Source organism: Apus apus, chromosome 3, assembly GCF_020740795.1.
Source record: "Apus apus isolate bApuApu2 chromosome 3, bApuApu2.pri.cur, whole genome shotgun sequence".
NCBI classification, from domain to species: domain Eukaryota; kingdom Metazoa; phylum Chordata; class Aves; order Apodiformes; family Apodidae; genus Apus; species Apus apus.
In genome coordinates, this window is record NC_067284.1 from 75,257,979 (window position 1) to 75,279,870 (window position 21,892).

Sequence of the window (21,892 nt, forward strand, 5' to 3'; positions counted from 1 at the left end):
ATACAGGTCAAGACACCATATTATTGTATGGAACAGTTCCAGATTTACAATAGTGACGTGTACGTATTCACTCCAAGTTTACATCAAGATTATTTAAAGACTAATCCAAAAGTCACTGAAATCAATGGAAAAATTTCCAGTAGATTCAAGAAGCCTTGGAGTAAATCCTACCAGAAGTATTTGGCTCAGCAAGGTTTAATGCTGCTGCTTTCTTTTTTTTTTTCTTTTTTTTCCTTAATGGCCCTTGTACAGCGAATTTGTTCAGTCAGGAAATCAAAGCACAGTACCATGTCAGTCACAAAAGCTCAATCTCATTCCTCAAAACAGCTACATATTCTTTCTATTCCATTACTCTGCCCCAAGAAAATCTGGCATGAATAAGGTGATCTTTTTGGTTATTCATGACTCATAGTAGAAAGCAGTTTTTCTTTTATCCTCTTACAGTGAGTTATAATAACTTGTAAATCTTGATCTTTTTATTGAGCAAGACATACTTCACCATAGAAATGCATCAGCATTGACACATTTAGCATCCATTAAGGCATGATTTTTATGAAACTATTTTATAGCTCATAACTACCATACAAAAGATACAAAGAAACCTTTAGAAACCAAACATAAAAGCATAAGCAAACAAACCAGGTGTGCTACCTAAGATGTTAGGGACAGAATTCCATCATCACTTCAGCACAACTTCCAGAAAAAGCTGAGTAGGCATTGGACATGAATAAGTGGAGGAAAAATTTACTATAAGGATCAGTAAAAGGATCAAATTTCAAACAATAAAGTGTATAATATCAAAAGGAGATCAGTGTACACTACATGCAGGTGTTCTGCTTCCGCTGGTGCAGCTCTACTGGATGTTTCAAAGGAAGAACATATTACCCAGCTATTGAACAAGAACAATTAAAGTTTTAAAATATCTTGTTGACTTGTACCTGATGCCTAGGGTGTTACAGCCTTATGTTCCTCTATTTATCTGCTTTTATATAAGTGAATATTATCCTACATAAATAACTACCTTTTCATTAATTCTTCTACTAAAATAATAACCCTAGCATTATTTTATAGGTTAGTTACAAACCATTTTGAAACAACACAACAAAACAAAACTTTACCTAGTTTTCAAATAGTTGCTTTTCTGATTCATCAAATATTCTCTTGTTCTTCTATTCTGAAGGGATAAATAGGGGCCTTGGTTCCCTCTTGTCCATGATTTCATATAATCTTCACTTACAGGCTGTACTTAAGACTTCTCTCGAAGAACCAAATTATTTCACCTCTACTTGGCCCAAACGACACACAAGTCTCCAAAAATGATAACTGCAGTTAAAAGTATAGTTTTGGAAAAATATGCTTTCAGTTGTCACTGTTTCAGCTTGGCTAGCCCTGCCAAGACAAAAGTATGAGTGTGTGTATGTGCTGAAAGCTCACTTTACATTAACATCCCTCAAAATTCCCAAAATAGGGGTCATAGTTGAATTCCCTTTGTGCTCCAACAACACTCAACAACAGCATGACGATCTCTTAAAGATCTTTATAGTCTAGTACAGTTTAAAGCCTTATTAATTGTATAGGAAATAAAAAAAAAAAAGGCACAGAGCCATTTCTGTCCTTTCTTTTTAGGGCCAGTGCCAACCAGCAGGGATCTAAAGATCACGGCCATACTTTGGGACAGCCTTCACAGCTGGCATGTAAATAAATTTAAATTTTCAATCTAATTACTCCAGCTCTGGATTTTCATTACAGAATCTAATTTGATAGTCTTCAGTACAGTAGAAATAGAAACTGGAAATGCATATGGTGCTTTCTAATCTGTGCTACAGTAGGGCTCTTTCTTCATTCATATACTCATCTTCTTTCAGAAGTCCTCTTTTAAATCAGGCATGCATTTTGGCTAATATTCTTCTGTTTTGGGGACTTCTTCCTAAAGAAACACATCTCTACAGTAGGAAATCTTCCCTGCTTTGCAGGAGAGGCCACTTACTGCTGCCATGGAGTTGATGCGGTCAATGTAGTAGTCTGGCCAGCTGGTAGCAAGCTTATTAGGATCTTCTTGTTCCTGAAAGAGAAAGTTAAACAAGTTTACACAAGAAATTTTGACAGGATAAAATGCCACTGTAGAACCACCTGGGATTCTTCACTGCGCTGCTCTTTATTTTAGTGTCTTCTCCCATATTCTTGTATAATGCACATGAATGTGTGGCATTTATTATAAACATTTCTGAAAGTGTAATGTCAGCACTGTCACCACGGTGACACCACGGTGTGTGCATTAAAAGGATCCTCTTCAGCTAAGTTTATTAAATACAGAATAATAAAGTTTAATGCAGACACAGTCATCTTCGGCATCTAAGCAGCAAACCTCAGTCCCTTAAACTAGCTGTGTTTCCAAGCAGAAGGATAGTCCATTTACAGATAACTGGTTTACACTTTGTAGCTTTATATTGACAGACCTCTCTACTGCTAGAACATCATCAAAGGGGTTTAATACTTGTTACAGAGAAAAGAAAAAAAGAAAAAAGTCAAGGAATCTGAAAAGAAGACAAAAGGCTGTCTCATTTTGACATGATAAACCACAAAGAGGTTTAGGCAGGACATTAAGAAGCATTTGTTTACCAAGAGGGTGATCAACACTGAAACAGGCTTCCTGGAGAGGTGGTAGGTGCTCCAAGTCTGTCAGTGTTTAAGCGAAATTTGGACAATACCCTTAATAACATGCTTTAGATTTTAGTCAGTCCTGAAGTGATCAGGCAGTTGGATTAGGTGACCATTTCAGCCTTCTGGCTGAAAGAGTAAAGTCTATTCTGTTCTGTTCCATAAAGTTAAGCATGACCTCAGAACATCTGAAGGAACAGAACAGCATCCCCTAAATTACAGTAGAAGCAGCGTAAATCCTTCTATCCCTACCTCCCAAATAACCACCTGAAATAATCTTCACTGAACTAAGCTCAACCAAGCCCAACTTTTAGAAGATCTACCCTCTCTCAGGAACCAATTCTTTCTCATTCCTTGGAGACTCAACAGAAATGAGATTTCATTCTAATGAGTCTAATTGTTTCTAGATAAGTGCAACAGTCACCAACAAAATGGGGATTGGTTTCTAAGATCCTAATCTCCCATTATAAACTACAAATAACTAATATTAAGACTCATACCATATAAGAGATTTAACCCCTTGACTCATCCTAAGTATGTCCAAATATACATCAAGACTGTGTGGATCTCACCAATATTGCCTGTGCGTGAATGCTTACTCATACTAGAAAAGTTACTCTGGAAGATATACACAACAATATTAAATGTGTAGGTCTATCAGAGTACCTAAGCTATTCCAGGGTGGTTTGGCTTGGAGATGAGAAATAGCTCAACATGCTTTCTGCTGAGCCACATTCAGAAAATACCTTGCTACCTGACAAGCTCCTGTCAGGCTACAAACCAACATGAAAACAATTCTGCACAAACCAAAACCTTCTTTTTTAGAAACAAAATCAAAATAAAAACTGATATTTGTATCTTTCCTTCATGTCTCTTTTTTTCCACTGGTCTTTCTACATGGAAACTAGAGGAGTATCTCCACTCACAATAACAGCAAAACAGCTTTGTTCCCATTTGGCCAAGGAGTGCAATACAAACACATCCTGGACAGATCACAACTCTTTATTCAGACCTTGCATCCAACTGAATGAACAATTAAGAAGAGCAGAAGATCTAAACACAACATCATATAGTAGACTTCACCACTGCTTGAGAAGTACAGGAGGCTGCCAAAGTGGCAAGAGATACCGATTACATCTGCAGCTGCAGTACATCCACCCCCTCACGATAATAAATAGTGCAATTAAGAACAAAGTGACCTTTCCCAAATTAAGTGAGAAGTTCTGCTGCTTTTCCTTACTTCCCTTTCCCACAATCAGCAGCAATCTGATGGACCCATGCCTACTGGCACATTAATGATGTATGCAACTCCTTCCCAATAGCCAGTTGGAACTGCCACACCACGTTATCGGTAGACCGCCTTTCCCTGACCTTTTTCTGTGTATAATCCATAGTGGCAATCATAGCCCTGATAATGGTTTTGCACTTGGCAGATCTTAACCTCCCATGCAAATGTCAAAATATGACCTTGCTGATGGAAAAATAAATTAAAACATACAACAGATAAATACAGCATTATTTTTATAAGATAATCTTATCCCCAAAGAGAACAATAGAGATGGGGAGCTAATCCAGAGGCAGTAAATCAAGGTAATTCTGCAGGGAACCAGGTTGAATCACCAGTCTGAAGTGCAAGGTGTGCTCACATGCCCTTCTGAAATTTGTCTCTGTGTAGAATTATGGAAGTGCAAGTGACAGCTATAAATGTTTGCAGAGCACAAGTGACAAGAACATTCTCAGAATGGGGAATGCATGTGTTCCCTGTTCTTTTCTTGCCTCCACTCTGAGCTCGAAGAAAAGAAACAAATGTGTAAATATTAAGGACTGTCTGGATCCCTCCTTTATATCCCAAAATTAGCTACTATATTTTTTTCTCCTTAAAATTATTTGGAGGGGGGGGGGAGAAAAAAAAAAGTAAAAAAAAAAGTATAAATGCTGGAATGCAGCAACTAACCTTTCTAGATGTCTAGTTTAGACATGCAGGCTGAAGAGCATCAGGATACATACACTAAAAAAAAAATCAGAATTCTGAATAATTTCTTACCTGAACTCAAACCATTAGAAATTTCACAACTGGAGCCAAGGATAAGAAGACTCTAAGGATCCCCTAAAGTATATCTGTATATGTGGTTAGCTTGGCAAATGAGATAAGGTCTTTGGTGTATCCTGCTTTTGACCATTCTCCATCCAGTACAAACTGGTCTGAACTCTGAGTCTGTAAGTCTTATGTTCTGGTTTTGTGTTTAATTAGAACTAGGAGAAAATTGGCTTTGGTGGAACACAGCAAAGTGTAAGCTTTTTTCCTGAACTAAAGCCCAAACTGATGCTGTACATTGCTGAGGTTAAAAAAGTTTTAGCAGGTACTCCAACTTGCAATCCCCCCTTTCTGAAGTTGTTTTGGCCTAGAATATTAAGCATATTAAGCAGAAAAATCATAATTTCAGTCATCCTCTACATTCCCTGTTCAGACCAGAATTTTATGGCTGTTGATACGTATTTTACTTTACTAGAATAAATGTGATTATGTTCTTAAAACCAGACACTCTATTTCCATTATGAAGCACCAGAAAGCTACTTATACTCAGGATGAACATACAGATTTTTATCCAGCCCCACAAAATCATTAGGTAGCACTTTGTTATTTATAGTCACCGCCTGGGATGACTATAAAAAAAAAAAGAGAGACAAGTTCACACCTGTAGCATCAGAGCCGCTTTATTGCCCAAATTATATGAGTCTTGCCCACGGTAAGAAATTGCTGTACCACATCTCCTCACAGAGAGAGGAAGGTAAGTTGAAAATGGAAAGCAATTCAGAGCATGGGTGTGGTGTGTGTGCATGTGGGGGTGGGGGCAACAACAAGAGTGCTGTCTTCAGGGTTTTGACCCTCAAATGAACCTCAGAGAAAACTACAAGGCAACTTGATGATAATGGCAAAACCCTTCCCTTTCTCCAGGAGACACACACAGAAGGGGGGAAAAACAAAAGAAAACAACCAAACAAAAAAATGAGGCCCTAATATAAAAAGCCTCGTAAGTATCAAAAGCTGGAAACAATAACCCATCTGTATAAGGGAAAACATTAGCTGAAGGAATCTATTAAAGCAAAGCTTTATTTTAGCTCATTGAATAGAGTAAATATTACATTAAAAAACAGACGTCAGCTTGTGGACTTTATAAGGGGCCATATCATTCTTCACTGGAGTAACAAGTATGTAACTGCTGTGAAAACAGGATCTTGATGCTATACAAGCCTGCAGTATAGCCGAGGTATTATATAGGCTTTGACACTAATTTGGACAGGCTCCATGCCCTAGTGGAAAGTGGAACTTATGACTTCATCCCAAATAGAGCTTAATAGAGTTCTGCAAATATTTGGACCATCTGAACCTATCAAAATGAAACAAAGTATTGTGTGCACAGCTCAGCTGATCCTGAAAACCTTTTTGAGAATCTTGGGAGACCTGGCCCATTGGACCAGCTGCTTTCAAGAGAGCAGAGACCTTTAGTGGCTGCCATGTCAGTGGGACAAGCATTTGTGATGCAAAGACTGCCACCATAACAGACACAATCAAAAATTACAGACCAATGCCTTTGTTGAGAGACTTTCTACACAGAAGTACCAAACACCACTGTTACAGAAATCATGTGGAAATGCCAGATATTCATGGTTGAATGGATCATGAAAATGAAAGATGCTGTTTATATGGTGGGTGCTGCTTTCAAGATGGTTTCAGTCTGGAAAGAAGCAGCACAGGGAAAGCCTGAACATTAACTGTCTGTATTGAAGCACTTTTGTGGAAAGCATTGGGTTTCAGTTCCCAGTGATGACACCCTGGTATTTTACTCTGCACCAAATGGACCCCGAGCAATGTTAAGCAGTTCTCTAGAGCATGTCCTGAAAATCTAAGCATGTCAAAGCATTACGAAATACATCCACAAAATGAGCAATTTTACAAGGCTTCCTTCCTGCAGATGGATTCAGGGAGACATACGGTGACATAATAATTAAAACTCAGCCAGGAAATCACAGATAGAGATAGGAACACACACTGATCTGCCACTAAATCCAATGCTCACTTATTTCCACAATTATTTGTACAAGGTTTATATATAATGTAGATAAATCTTAAGTCCCTGGCACCAGCAAGTTCTTGGCATCCCTGGGTCTCCAAACATTACATGGAATTCACACACTACCTGCACATACACCCCTGTGGTATGTTGCCAGGGCTGATGACGCATGAAGCCTTCTAACATGTAAACAAAAATAACACTTCCTGCTTGAACAGATGCATCCAGAAATATGCTATAGTCTATGGATGTCAAATGACAAGCATGGGTTCTACTGGGGTGATAACTATTCATTGGCAACATGACTTTCTTCTCAACCCAGCTCTTTAGAACTGCAGACAGCTGATCATACTGCTTTGCACTGTTCAGAAAAGAACAGGAACAAGCCCCATAGCTGAGGTTGCCAAATGTGAGTTTAAAATCTTTTTTGGGCAAGGAACCATGATGCCATTAATTGAACTCCTCTCTATATCAATAAAAGCAGTGTGCAAACACAGATGAAGAATATGAGAGACTACTGTAATAAAAATTCCTGTTCCAGCTTGTTCACCGTATCGTGTCCAGACACTATGCTCAAGTTTCTATCTGGGTCACAAAGAATTACAATTGCTTGCAAAAGCCACATTATTTAGCATGGTTCCTGCCCACAACAGCCTGTATGCATCATTTTAGTACTTTATAGACCTGAAAAATAGGCTATTTCACCTGCTGTGAAGGGTAAGCATCATCACATTCAGTTCAGCAAATATAAATCATGGAGTTCAAGTAATTACAAGAAGCTAATACCTTTTAAGAAAACGTTACGTATTGGTCATACTGAATAGGTCCCTGTAGCTATTTTTTCCATACTTCCCATTAAAAGGCAATGGGAATTGTGACCCTGATTATAAATAAGCGGACATTTTTCAGTGATTTTCTTTTTAAATGCCAGTTCACTGAAACTTTAACTTTTTTTTTTTTTTTTTACTTACATCAATTGAGATGAGAACTTTGCTGAATAAAGATTCTCTGCTGCTGGATGAAGCCCTCCCACACACAGCAACATCTTAGCTGGTAAAAAGTTCATCTGAGATGTGAAGGATTCAGACTCATGTCCATGTTCTCTTTTGAAGTGAAGTACATGACCCTTGCTCTCCACATGAATATTGTGGTCACTATAAGCCAGGTGGGTTTTTTGTTTGCTTTGGGGGGTAGAATATGGTTATCACTTATGCTTCATTTCCCACAAATGCTACTCTTCTCGATTCAGATGCTTTTAAAAAGACTCAGCTTTTCTCAACATCTGCTATTAATGCTGAATACAATACAGTCTTGTAACACCTCACACTCTACACTGTCAAAGGTCCTTAAAGAAATTCAAGTATTAGGTTTTTCAGTCTCTCTTTCAGTGAGATCAGCAGAAACAGGGAAAATGGGATGCAGACAATTACACAGTTCCCAGTTACACAGGAAATCTGTAGCACAGCCAAGAATCAATCCACACTGAAGTTGTGCTGCACTCTCATACAAATCACCATTCTTCCTTTTTTTTCCATGACTGACTTACTGACTTTTCTTCACTTTAAGAAGTTCAGCTTTCAAAGAAACATTTACCTATTCATTAACACACTGCCCATCCTATTGGCTATGTCTAAGTTTAGAGCAGCCAAAGTTGCATAAATAAAATGCACTTTCATTAAAAGACAGAAAATGTGTTTGATCTGCTGTGGGACAAAATACTAATTGAGAAGTGGAGCTAAAATACATCTAAGCTTTTCAAACAGTGTACAACTCCAAAAAGTCAACCATGTCCCAAGAGATGCTAATTTTGTAACAGGACAGACCACAGGACAGAGCCATTCACTAGACAGATGTGGTCACTGCTCCGTTTCTCAGACTCCGGAATGAGAATTTGCACAAATATTCTCAGGGTTTGGGGGAGGGAGCTACATCCAAGCCTTTTAAGCACAATTTATCCAGAGTGAGAAAAACAAACATGACTTCTCTCCCTGGAATTAAGCTATCGATGTACAGATAATAATCCTTCTGCCACAAAAGCAGTCTACTGTAGAACATACTGAAAGGGAATATTCATTAATTACCAGCTGGAACATGCATCTGACGGGTTCTAATTGCCTCTCATAAAGGTCAGGTATAGCCACACATGCTTTCAGTTCTACTGGATTATGACACAGGAATATTTTACCTAACACAACATAGGTTGTTGGGTTTTTTGGGGGGGTTGGTTTGTTTGGTGGGGTTTTTGCTACTTACAACTTTATCTCTGTCCTGCTATCAGTAATCTGACAAACTTAATAATGACCTCTGATGCTGGTTACTAACCAGCCTTTCAAAGGAAGAATGAAAGGCTTCATTTTATAATTTACATCACAAAATGCCTTATACTGCCAAACTGTGGAATTCACTGCAGCAAAATATAATAAAGTCTAAAAGCATAGAAGTGAAAATGGGATACATTTATGAAGGATGAGAACACCTTCTTAGAAATCTTTTCATAATATTGAGTGAAGTTTCAATGCTGCTGAAATTCACCAGCCCTTAAAATTTAAAATAGACTCTACCACGGGCAGAAAAAATTTCCAATAAAGTTAAATATATGTTTGTTTTGAACTGCTTATTCCATCCATCACCTTTTTGGCTTCCCAGCCACCAGCAACTCTTGAAGCTGTACACTGTATACACACCATGTGTCATTTCTAATCTCACCCAACTTTCAAAACCACTTCAGATAAATTACTTCTAATTGGTATCAGTCTAATGGACATGAAGGCCATACTTTTATTTCTTATCTTCCAGAAAATATGCCAGATCCATTGCATACACAAACAGATACATAGTGTCCCACTGAAAAAGTAGACTAGAGTGTCATACCTGGCAGGCAGGAAAGTTATTGGTGAAGTGTTAGGAGATGAAGATTTTTTCTGAAACCTCAGAAGTCTCAACCACTGATTTTAATCAACTGTGTAATTGTAGTGTTTGAACCAATATTAAGTTTTACCTTAACTATGTCTAGCACAAGACTTACTATAGATTACTGGTGGAGAGAATCCCATTTTAATGAACTTTAAATGGTAGCAGGGTTGTGTACACTTTTAGTTTTAAGAACCTTTCTTTTCTCTTTCCTCTTCTGTTAGCTTTTTATCATTCTCCTCAATAAAGACAGTGCTGCCAGCAATGATTGCATCAGCCTCTTCTTATCATTTACACATAGAACAAGTGTGCTTGTCCCTCTTCAAACATATTTAGTCCTGCTGTAGGATGGGAATCCCACCATCAACAGGCATTGACTTATGGTATAGTGCAGTGACCAGGAGGACAATTTGTCCCTACATTTACAGAACTACTTACATGTACAGCTGAAGCCACGTTGAATTACCTAGCACATTCAGCCCTCAGGACAAGATTTACTTGCCAAATTGAAGTTCACTGTTATTATGTATTATTTTTTCCCTGAACATTTTACCTTTCTCATGGAAGTTGGTCTCTTGTTGGATATGTTCTCCTGACCATGTGGCTGCTTAAAATAATTCTGTCCCATCAGCTGAAGTCCACACTCACATTTAAAACCTCTTATATGCTCTACTTTTCACATGTCCCAAATTAATCAACTGATATTTTGCAGTTAAGTTTATAATCTAAATAATGAGCTGCCAAATAAGGCAATTCCTGAATTCCCTGCACTTCCAATAAATAAGTTTGCAGGAGCCTACCTTCCCTCATCCCATTCCATATACTTCTTTTGGAGGTGAAGGGAAATGTCCACTATAGAGAACCCTACCAGTCAGAAGGGCACCTCATTATGATTCTACTCAGGGAGTCTTCAAGACAAAACATTTCCTATGGATGCCCTATGCTCTCCATGTGCTTGGGTGTTAACTTAGACTGTATTCCTGAACCAGTGCTCTGTCCTCACAAACCTGCAACAAGCTTGAGGTAAGTAAGGGTCAAGGTTCTGCAGTGATTCCTGTGCCGAGTGAAGCCAACAGTCTGTCACTATCCCAAGAAACGCTGAGCAGCATAGAATCATAGAATCATTTTGGCTGGAAATGACCTTTAAGATCATCAAGTTCCACCATTAACTGGACAGCAGCCACAGGATGTACTCCATTGTTTCATTAACATCCAAGCTCTGCAACATCCCTACTCCTTTTTACTGTGTTACATAAAAGTGTTGCTTGTATTTTTCCATTCTAGCATTCACCCTGTTCAGCTTACAGTCAACATGCTGTGGATACAGAAAGGGACTTTTTCCTCACCCATCCAGTTTACCTAGTTCTCTTTCCAACAGCTCTGTTTTCAACTGTATGCCTACCGAGCCAGAATGTATATCATTTGGACCTTATCCTTCCTCACTTCCTTTCCTCCTCCTCCTGGCATGTTTTAGGTAATGTGAAAAGCCACAAAAGAGTCCACCTTCATAATTGAGCCTCCCATCTTCCACATGCCTGCACAGAAAGTTTATCTTTTTGTCCTACTTTATCTCCAGCAAGCACACACTTAACAATCTTTCCTAAAATGAAGTCACCTACCATTCACAGCATGTTTCTTGATGATGGGAATGAAACGTCACTAATCATGTTCAAAGACAAGAAACTACATAGGACACCACAACTTAGAGCCAGCACAGCTACCTAGGACAAGCCTCTCTGGGAGCACAAACAAGATTTGGCAACATCAAACTCTAAAATAATTTATCTTCACTGTCCTAATGCCATAGACAATGTGTACAACACATTCACTGTCTGTTTTTCCAGTGGCACCACTGCCTGCATGGGCTTCCATAAACTGAGGTAAAATTGTCCTTTCTCCTACCCTTCATTTCTCTCACCTAGTACAGCTGTAAAATGTTTGGGATGCCAGCTGCCTTTTAACAGATGACTGAATATCATCAAAGACGATGTGATGTTCACCTCAATTCAGGTGTGTGGCTGAAACTGTCAAAACTGACTGAATGAAAATGAAACAATTCTCCAGAGCAGCAAAAGGAAATTCCTTTTTTTCTTCTTCATGGCTGTTACTAGATCCCAGCAACAGTTCTTTAGCATGTCTGTTTCTAAACTTTTCATTGAAAAGATAAAGGAATTCATCAACTCTTCCTGCTCAGTATTCACTGGCTTTTGAAAGGCTGGTGGGCATTCAGCAAAATTTGGAATATAGAGAAATGTGAGCCCTGGTCTGCCAAATCTGCTTCTTACAGACTAGAGCAAAATGCTAGTTATTTACATATTCTTTGCTCTTCCTTATCCACCTGAGACTAATCTGAATGGTTAGAACTTCATTGTACATAGTATATATTATTATTGCATAGCATCAGCAGAACTGACTCACACGTGGATTGTGGAGACCCAGAACTTTTGAAAGAGGACAGACAGGGACAGAACATAATGCAGTGGCAGCAACTAAATCACACAATCAGCGTTTGCATGTACTTCCCATACAGCAGAACTGGATTGCTCACCATTATTTTTGTTCTTAAGTATACTAAATTACACCATCTTAGTAGGATGACAGCTGAATAAATGTTTTCTTTTTTTCTTCTTTTTTATTATTTTTTTTTTCCCCTCCTTCCCTCCTGTTTTTGTCCACAGTAGGGTCAAATTTGCTCCCTCTGAGCTCTCCCAAACTCTCACAGAATACAAGCCAAATGCAAAATACAGCATTAGGCATGATGACGACAATTTTCCAACTTTCACTGTGTATACGCAGGACTATTTTGGGACTGATTTTTGAGAAGTGCTGAGTGCTGCCTTCCAGTGAAGCACTAGTAGCACACCTGAAAAATGCAGAACTGCAAGACACCCAAATTCTATATATTCAAAATATCTATAGCAAATACTGTGGCAAGTTTATGGGGTTTACAGCTTCAGCAGTCTGAACAAAAGAGCTGGAAGGGCATTTTCTAAGCAACAGCCAACATTTCTTGTTGGAGAAAGAGAGGAAAAGGGAGGAAAAAACTAAAAATATTCCATGCTGTTCCCATGGAAGCGAGAGGGGGGCAGGGAAGAGAAGACTTTTCCTTTATACACAAATAAATATAATTTCAGGGCCCTGACCCAAAATAACCCCTTCCACCAGGATAAATAAATGAATCTGTAACTGTTAGCATTGCAGCATGGAAAACAGAAACCAAATAAAATTAATTATTTGGAAAAACTCCTTAGCTCCTCTTATGTCTACTACATTGTGGTCTTTTAGATACCATCTTTAGAATCCAAGCTGTAATAAAGGTATATCAGCTGGATTGTGGCAGGATTTTTGCCTCCTTGACACCAAATTCATCCTTTAAACCACTGCAAGAGTGACTCCAAGAAAAAAAAAAACAACCAACCAAAAAACCCCACAACATATTTTTAAGAGAAGTCTCTCACATCATTAAGCTTATTGCATTGTTTCTCAAAGTAAAACTACTTGTAATAGAAGGGAAAATATCAAGGAAAAATCTAATCAGGATGCAATTACAGGAACTTAATGATAAGCCATAAAAAATGGCCAATATTTTATCTCAATTATGCTGAAATACACAAGGAATAACGGGGTCAACATCAACAAATTTATACTTGTGAGATGAGAACAAAGCTTAACTTCATTGTATGGAACTATAAAAGAAAAGAGATCGTGTCTTACATGAATCTCAAGTTTTGTTGTTCCACTGAGAACACATCCTCTGCATTAAATGATATAGAAGGAAACGTATATAAATTTAGGCGTTATTTTACACTGTATTAACCATGTCACCCAAATTTGGGAGCTCACTACTTCAGTCTGCAATACTCACTAACAGGTGCCATTTATCAAACAGCTCTTTCATGCTGAAAAGACTCAAGTATACCACTAATCACATGTGCGCATTGGCTGCATTAGTGACACTCTTGCTGCATTTTGCTGTTTCCCATTATGTTCTGTGCTCATCATAGGCCAGAGATGCTGAATTTACTGCTCTAAAGACTACCTGCATTTATAACAGAATTTTTTGAAGCCATGTGCCTGTTTTCCATACATAGACTAAAGATTCTGGAATGACCCAATGTCAGCATCAAGCTGACAAATCATCACAAACATCTGAGCATGAAGTCATTCTGTTAACAGAAAAAGGAACAGATGGTGTTGGGAAAAAAGCAAGTTAACTCCACAATTGCTGGCATTTTCCAAACATGCAACTGAAGGAATGCTGCGGTTTGTGAAGGGCAACATCCTCTCACTGTGACTTACCAGTGTTAAAAGATTTCCACTGAGCCACAGGCTAACTGAAAGTCAGTCTATTTTCAGAGAGTTCATTTGAAAAATTCCACATTTCAGACTGCTTTACCAGCAGTCTCCTGAGCTAAGGAAGTCATACAGTCACACCAAAAACCACCCTGGATCCCAGACCCTGGGACAGAACAAAGTAACATCTTCTGCTACAGCCAATTTCAAGGAATTGGTCTCACAGCAACAACACAGGATACAGTAGGTTGCAAAGAGCCCTACTGCTCCCCCTTTTCTTAGAGGGCCATACAGCTGCTTTCCTAGTTTGATTTATGGTCAGTTCAGCAAATCACAGAACAATTTAGGATGGAAGTGGACTAGGTCCGAAGGGACCTGCTCCAAGTAGAGCTTAATTTCAAAGTTAGATCAGGTCATTCAGGTCATTGTTAAGGTTTGAATACCAAGTTAATTTAACATGTTGATTGAATAGCTGAAGTCCTGCTACATACTTCTAAAGCATTTGTAGGAAAAGAAACTCTTTTCTGATGTGCCGAAGACTTCAGATAAAGTCTAATACTCAAGCTCTAAAGTACAGGATGGGCTTTGCACTGCAGTCATCAGATATCCTCATCATTTAACAAGCAATACACTGTACTAAGCACTCCAAGTCCTACACAACTTTTCCTTTTAGGCCATCACATTTGCTGTGAGGGCTACTGTGTGTTTTTCAGATTTCACAGGGGAAGAGAGAGTAGAAACACCCATCCACACTGCCCCTAAACCCTTAATGTAAAGCTGAGAGGAAAACTCTCATGAATCCACATCCAAGTCTCATCAAACTGGGATTCCTTACAAATGGCATCTTGTGTGTTCATGTCTGCTGCTCCCAGATACAGTGTGTGGAATAACAACTCTAAAGACAAGAATTTATAAGGGACACATTCAATGCTCCTTACAGCTATAAATTCATAACCAAAATAATTTAATACTCCAAATCAATAACAGACTCTAAGACTATTTCAAAGAGGAAAAAATACTGCAAAAGATAGAATTGAAAACAATACAATGTCAAACCCCCCACTTCATTTATTATGAGACAACCACGTGCTTGGCACTCTTCATACAGAACGGATGAACCCCAAAGGGCTTTCATAGTTTGGATCAGACAATACAAAACCAAAAACCCACACTCAGACTACACAGTGGTGTGATCTTCATCTGGTATATTGTATCACTAAATGAGACCAGATGAAGATCTATTTTCTCTCTTCTTTAGAGAATATCTATCTTCATAGCATAGCATCACAGCATCATCCTGGATGGAAGGGACCTTGAAATCATCAGGTCCAACCATAACCTAAATCCCCCTTCCATAACCTAATTTACCCATTCAGTGCTTAAATCACATCACTAAGTATTAGATCTATATTTCTTTTAAATACTTCCAGGGATGGTGACTTCACCACCTCCCTGGGCAGCCTGTTCCACTGTCCAGCCACTCTTTCAGTAAATAAATTCTTTCTAATATCTAGTCTAAATATCTATCTATTTAGATAGATAGATATCTAAATATTCTTTCTAATATCTAGTCTATCTATCTCAGTCTTCTTCTGAATATGTCCATGTATATCTCTTACTTTAAAGTAGGCACCTGAAGAAATGAACACTTTCCTATGGTCGAAACTGCAGAACGCCTATCTAAATACAACAGATGTCACGCAGCCTCCCGCTCTTAGAGCCTCTGTGTGAAGCCTTAAATGCACAGAAAAGACCTCAGGATTTTGGAATAAAAGCCTTATCAGTTCACTTTAGCTGAGAAATAACTGCCTTTCCAGCCTAACCATGACAAAATTATACTTTACAGTGCAAAAACACAGAACAGAGCAACCCAAGAGCAAACAGTAGGTGTGGGAGCTTTCACTCACTTCAGAAAGTTTTCCTCAAATGCAAGGAATACTGTAGGTTTTATATTTGCAGCTACCTTCTGCTTCAGCCCTGGTAGCCTAAGGCAATTATATCAAAAGCTGCAAAAGCAGCTTTGATTCCTCCAGGAGATTTCATATTTTTTATACACACGTGCACATTCACATTACAAATTTATATCATACATATGAATAATTTTTATATCTATACTTTTAACCAGAGGATTAATCCAAGGTAGAGGATGAATTGCACTCTCTGGAAGCTGGAATGATAGCAGTATTACATCCTGGGATTATATTGGAAATTTTGCTTAGAGCTTAGCATTACCTTGAAGGTAGGTGTGGACATGGGGGTAGATGACAGAAGCATCTTACTCTATATCCAGTTGCACAATATCAAGCTATATTTTTTATGGTGACATTTTGCTGACAATGCAAACCTCAAGGGCAAAGCTCAAAGAGAAACTCTTGAAGAAAGAAAAAAAAGAAAACTAAACCTGACACATTGACAATTATCTTAATTAATGTTAGATGGACAGCATGGGACTGGAGTGGGAGTTTGTGAAATGGAGCTGCAAATGGTATAAAAAGACTGCAGTAAAACTACTAGAAGTTAAAGCTTGGCTAAGGCTAGAATTCCCTAGGGCATTTTGAAACAACGTAGTTAAATTCAAAAAAGGGAACCAAACACAAGATGATACAGAGGTATTTGCTGCTTTTTTTGTGAGGAGAGGTGTAAACCTTCTCTAAAAGGGCATCTGGAGCACACTCTGCACCTGGACTACAGCTTCACTGGTTTCAGCACTGATCTGTGACCTCAGTCCAAAGGACTTGGACTCTTCAGTGACTGTGCAATGAACAAAAGGGCCTTTCATTCCATTCTTCCTGTTCCTCAGAATTTTGAAAGCCTACTGTGGAATAGCCCTTCTCGAGAGCTGTTTCCCATAATAGAAGTAGTATACTCAATTTAAGGATTATGAGCGTGTATTCTTTTCTCAGGAGCCATAAATGCCTCTTTCTAGAGAGCTGCAGTGTGCTCATTGTTGCTTCACTACTTGAGTTTGAATAATCTCACTTTAGTAGGTAAAACACAACTCAAAACAGCTATTCTAGGGTACAACTAAAATCAGACTAGTACAAAACAACCTCAAAATATCTAGGAGAGCTCAACATATTTATTAGGATTGAGCCTTTTGTTGGTTTTATTTGCTTGTTTGTTTGGAGGGAAGCTGTAGGACACAGGTACTCCAGTTTGACTGCATTTTGGAAAGAGATTTCCTATCAGTTTTTCCCTCAAGAAAGAAAAAATGTAAGTAGAAAAAACCTCTAACTTGTTTAATTCTGCAAAATGCACGTGCTTCCTACTGAAATCTGCTCAACTGAAGGCTTACAAACTAGTCTCCAGAGGCAGGAAAGGCCATAAAGAGAAAACAATTTGACTTGCTTTCCAATAGTAGTAAGTCTAAGGGCTTGTAGGATTGCACACAATGCAATAAGCTGTTGCCTGCAAAATGAGGCCTCATTCTTAGAAATGCAGACTGCATCCAAAGCAATGTGTGCCAAAGCAGTGCAGTATGTGTGTGTTCTACCTCTTTTGGGTTCCCAGTATGAGCTAACTTGCAGTTGAAATAATTGAGCTGACAACTTTTTCTTTCCATAGCATTATTTGATCAGCATTCACTGAGATTATGTAGTTTAATACCAGCTCCTGGTAAAACAGCATTGAATAACAGCATTTTTCTAAACCTTGACATAAGAAATTTTATCATCTATAGACAAATTCATCAGAAAGCATGGTATAGTGCTTGATCCAACTGCTGCAAAACATATAACTAGTAGGAAACCTAGAGGTAATGTTACAGGAAGGAACTACAAAAGTGGATTACATGTTTTATGTAAGTCTAAATTTCAGCTGGTGGTGAGACATACAGATTATCCTAAACAAAACCAGAATACAGTACCTGAACTGGGGCAGAATGTCATCTTTTGCATTCAGTCTACATATGGCTTTACTTATAATTCAATATGGTACCAGGGAAAATTCATACTACAGAGAAACAAGCAATCTAAAACATATATTACTGGTGTTTTGCATAGAGTGCCATCAGTGGTGACTGATTAATGATTCTTGTGATGCAGAATCAGACAACTGCATCTCTCATTGTCAGCTCTGTACCAATCAATGGTAAGGTAGAGGACAGCTGAGACTGAGAACACATTAACATTCTCCAACAGAGCAGCCTTCATTCCTTGCAAATAGCTACTCAACAAATGAGAGTGAAGTATTCACTATAGCTGCGAGCTGAAGGCACTCCTTTCTTTGGTGAGTTGTTCTTAGTATTAATGGTTTCATACACAAATCAAAACTGGCAACAGTCACCAAAGCAAGCATGGCTGTGTAATAGTGTGTAAACACTCCCCACCCACAATCATGAAACTTCCATCCAGAACTGAATCTCCTTTGACTAACATGGAACGTTATCTAGCAAGCTGTTTCCCTGGCATACAACTTTAAATGCACAGACAAAGATGTCTCAAGAGGGCTCAGTTTTGAGGCCAGTCTTGTTCAACATCTTTATCAATGATCTGGATGTGGGGATTGAGTGCACCCTCAGTAAGTTTACATGTGACATCAAATTGGGTGGGAGTGTTGATCTGCTTGAGGGTAGGAAGGCTCTGCAGAGGGACCTGGACAGGCTGCATCAATGGGCCAAGGCCAATTGTACGAGGTTTGATAAGGCCGAGTGCAGGGTCCTGCATTTTGGTCACAACAACCTCAGGCAATGCTACAGGCTTGGGGAAGAATGGCTGGAGAACTGCCCAGTGGAAAAGGACCTGGGGGTGCTGGTGGACAGCCAACTTAACATGAGCCAGCAGTGTGCCCAGGCGGCCAAGGCCAATAGCATCCTGGCCTGCATCAGGAATAGCATCGCCAGCAGGAGTAGAGAGGTGATTATTCCCCTGTACTCAGCACTGGTGAGGCTGCACCTCGAGTACTATGTTCAGTTCTGGGCCTCTCACTACATGGAGGACATTGAGGTGCTGGAGCATGACCAGAGGAGAGCCACCAAGCCGGTGAAGTGTTTAGAGAACAAGTCATATGAGGAATGGCTGAGGGAACTAAGATGCTTAATTTGGAGAACAGGAGGCTGAGGGGAGACCTCATTGCCCTCTACAACTACCTGAAAGGAAGGGAGAAGGATGTTGGCCTCTTCTCCCAAGTGAATAATGACATGACCAGAGGAAATGGTCTGAAGTTGCAGCAGGGGAAGTTTAGATTAGATATTAGGAAGAATTTATTTACTGAAAGAGTGGTCAGGCACTAGAACAACCTGGCTAGGGAGGTGGTAGAGTCGCCACCCTTGGAGGTATTCAAGAAATGTGTAGATGTGGAAATTCAGGGCATGCTCTACTGGGCGAGATTGTAGGGGTTTTTTTGTGAGTGTTATTTGGTAGTGTTTATGCTTGTTTGGGGTTTTGTTGTGTGGGCGTGGCGTTTTGTTGTTGGGGTTTTTTTTTGGTTGGTTGTTTTTTTTTATGATGGTTGGACTCTGTGATCTCAGCCATGACTATTGTGTGATTCTGTCTTTTTCCTCCATTGCTTCAGAAAGGCTTGGTATCAGAAACAGTTGTAATGAGTTTTTTGATATAATAGTGACTTTCTGCCACCACATTGGGAACAAGTATCACAGAAGGTTATATCCGAAGTCTAACTGCCAAGCTAAAATGACTGATCTTCTTTTTGCATTTATTTACTTAAGACAGTCCACTAATCTCAACACCTTTGGAGCAAATCAGGAAACCATGGCCTTCTGTTACTTTTAGACTAGAAAAGGCATCTGAGATTAATGATTGTGAACAGTGGCCTGAACCTGCACCAGTACTTTCACTTGCCACATGACAAAGCATAGAGCACTTGCTCTCCAGGAAACTCAAAGAACACAACATCAGCAAGACAGAGCTCTCTGGCTGTTTATCCTGGATGGCTGACAGTGTTCTGCCAAGTGACGAATTGGGCTCTTTGTGGCTAAAATTAGATTACAAATTTTTCAGGGAAAAGAGAGCTTTCCCTTAAAGAAAAGCCTGTAACAAGCTCCTCTGTCACTGTTAAACAATGATGATAGGTGGGTTAGGTAGTAGGCTAGAGAGAGAGATAGATCATCACTCACCATCTGACTGCCTGTGAGGGAAACAATGAATAACATTGGACAGCTAAGTTTTCAAGTAATTGAAAGTACCTAAAATGTTATGAATAGACATCTGGCAATAGTATCCTGTTCCAGTTAGCACATCATTTTGGATAGCTGGAGTTGAGCTATCTGAGGTTGCACTATAAATGCATTACAAAGGAAAAAAAAAAAAAGTAAAAAAAAAAGTGTAATGCAGTGAATCCAACCAACATATTAAACACATTACAGTCTGAATCTTCCTGCCAATACTGACTGGTCCAGGAGGTGGAATGTGTCGTTCTCCAAGACAGCTATGAATAGATTCTCTCCTACCAGAGCTGAAAAAGCCAGCTGAGCCAGCCAGCAAAAATGTAAAGCAGACATTAATCACAGCTGCTTGCACCTTCCCTCCATTTGCAAGCTCTGCATATCCACAGGAAGAAGAACAGAGAGAGCACCAAACACAAAAGAGCCCAGGCTGCTCTTACGCACTTCCTGAATTATTGCTAGCTCAGAGGCACTGTAACTAATTTGTTGCTATAAGCTTCCCTATGTGATGCATTTCAACCAAAAGCAACACACATGCAAAGCACCCATCTGATTGGTTTGACTGAGGTTTTCTTTAATTACATGGTAAAAAAGATATTTATTTTTTTCCCCTGAGGAAAGAAAGGCAGCAAACAATCTCAGAAAGGCCATCATCAGGGTTTCAATCTGCCTCTTCAGTATTGAAATCTAAACCTCTGCTTTCATCTTCTGTTATGCCAACTTACATATGAAGACTGATGCTCTCATAGTATGACTTACACATTTAGGAAATAAAACTAACCAACACAGTCATCACACCTTTTTTGCCTAACATTAATTTTTTAATGAATACCTGCTATTGGGGCTATCTTTATCTTTGACTGTTTCCTTAGAGCAGCAAACTGTTCTCCTACATCGCTCCTGCAGGAATTCCTCTTCTAGAAGTTTCAAAAGTGATACAACTTGTCAATTCACTTGATCATCACTCTTCCAATGACATGATACCCAGTGTGATACATCAACCTCTGATTTACTGCTCTTCTCACCAATTTGTCAGAAATCTGAAGACCTTGAATTGAAAAGCATTACATAGAAATTGATAGGAGCAGGTATTCTTCACTTTCCAGGGCAATATGAAACACTTCCAACAAGCTCAGGAGGACCTTGAACCACCAAGTTTTAAGACATCACTATTATTGTATACTTTACAGGTATTTGAAAACATCCTGAAAGATTTCATTAATGCATTTCCTATTTTGAGCAACCTACAATTTTTTTAAAAATTTCCTTAAAACATTTCCATGTTAGCTTTTCTTCTAGCCCCCAAAAAACCAAACCAAACAACCTCAAAACAAATATTAAAAATGGAACAATGCACAATTTTCACTTGTTACAACTCTTCAGAAATCACATACATATACACTACTTATAAGAAAGCTGTGTCATATTCATATTGATAAAAATCCTTACAAGACTTTATTATATTCTTAAGTAAAAAGTAGATTATAATGTAGTTCAAATCTAGATGTATATCAGTAATTATGTACATGGACACAGACTTTATTATTGGTGAGCTCCTTCAACTAGGACAATTGCAGTACCTTCTTTTTGCTGCAGTAAATTTGCCATTTCTTCTCTGGAGGGAGTGCAAACATAGCCTCTCTGTTCTTGTCTGTGAGATCCAATTCATCCTGGAGATTGTGAAAAAGAAAAACAGAAAAAACCCAGTCAACAGCTGCATTAGTAACTTCTAATAGATTGAGAAGAATCTGGACCAGGTGTGCTGACTAGCCTTCAATCAAAAGGCAGAGGACTTTGTAGCTCACAAGGACACCACATATCATTGGTTTTGTAAATT

At 38.9% G+C, this 21,892-nt stretch overlaps 1 protein-coding gene across 2 annotated transcripts in view; it reads right to left on the minus strand.

Moving 5' to 3' along the window:
- The window catches only part of DAAM2 (dishevelled associated activator of morphogenesis 2), a 180,332-nt gene that overhangs the window by 78,321 nt on the left and 80,119 nt on the right, over positions 1-21,892 (minus strand). For both annotated transcript variants that reach the window (XM_051613201.1, XM_051613200.1), the window contains exons 3-4: positions 21,636-21,725; positions 1,988-2,062 (exon numbers count right to left, since the gene is read on the minus strand). In XM_051613201.1, coding sequence (XP_051469161.1) covers positions 1,988-2,062; positions 21,636-21,725 — 165 coding nt within the window. The remainder of the gene's footprint in view (positions 1-1,987; positions 2,063-21,635; positions 21,726-21,892) is intronic.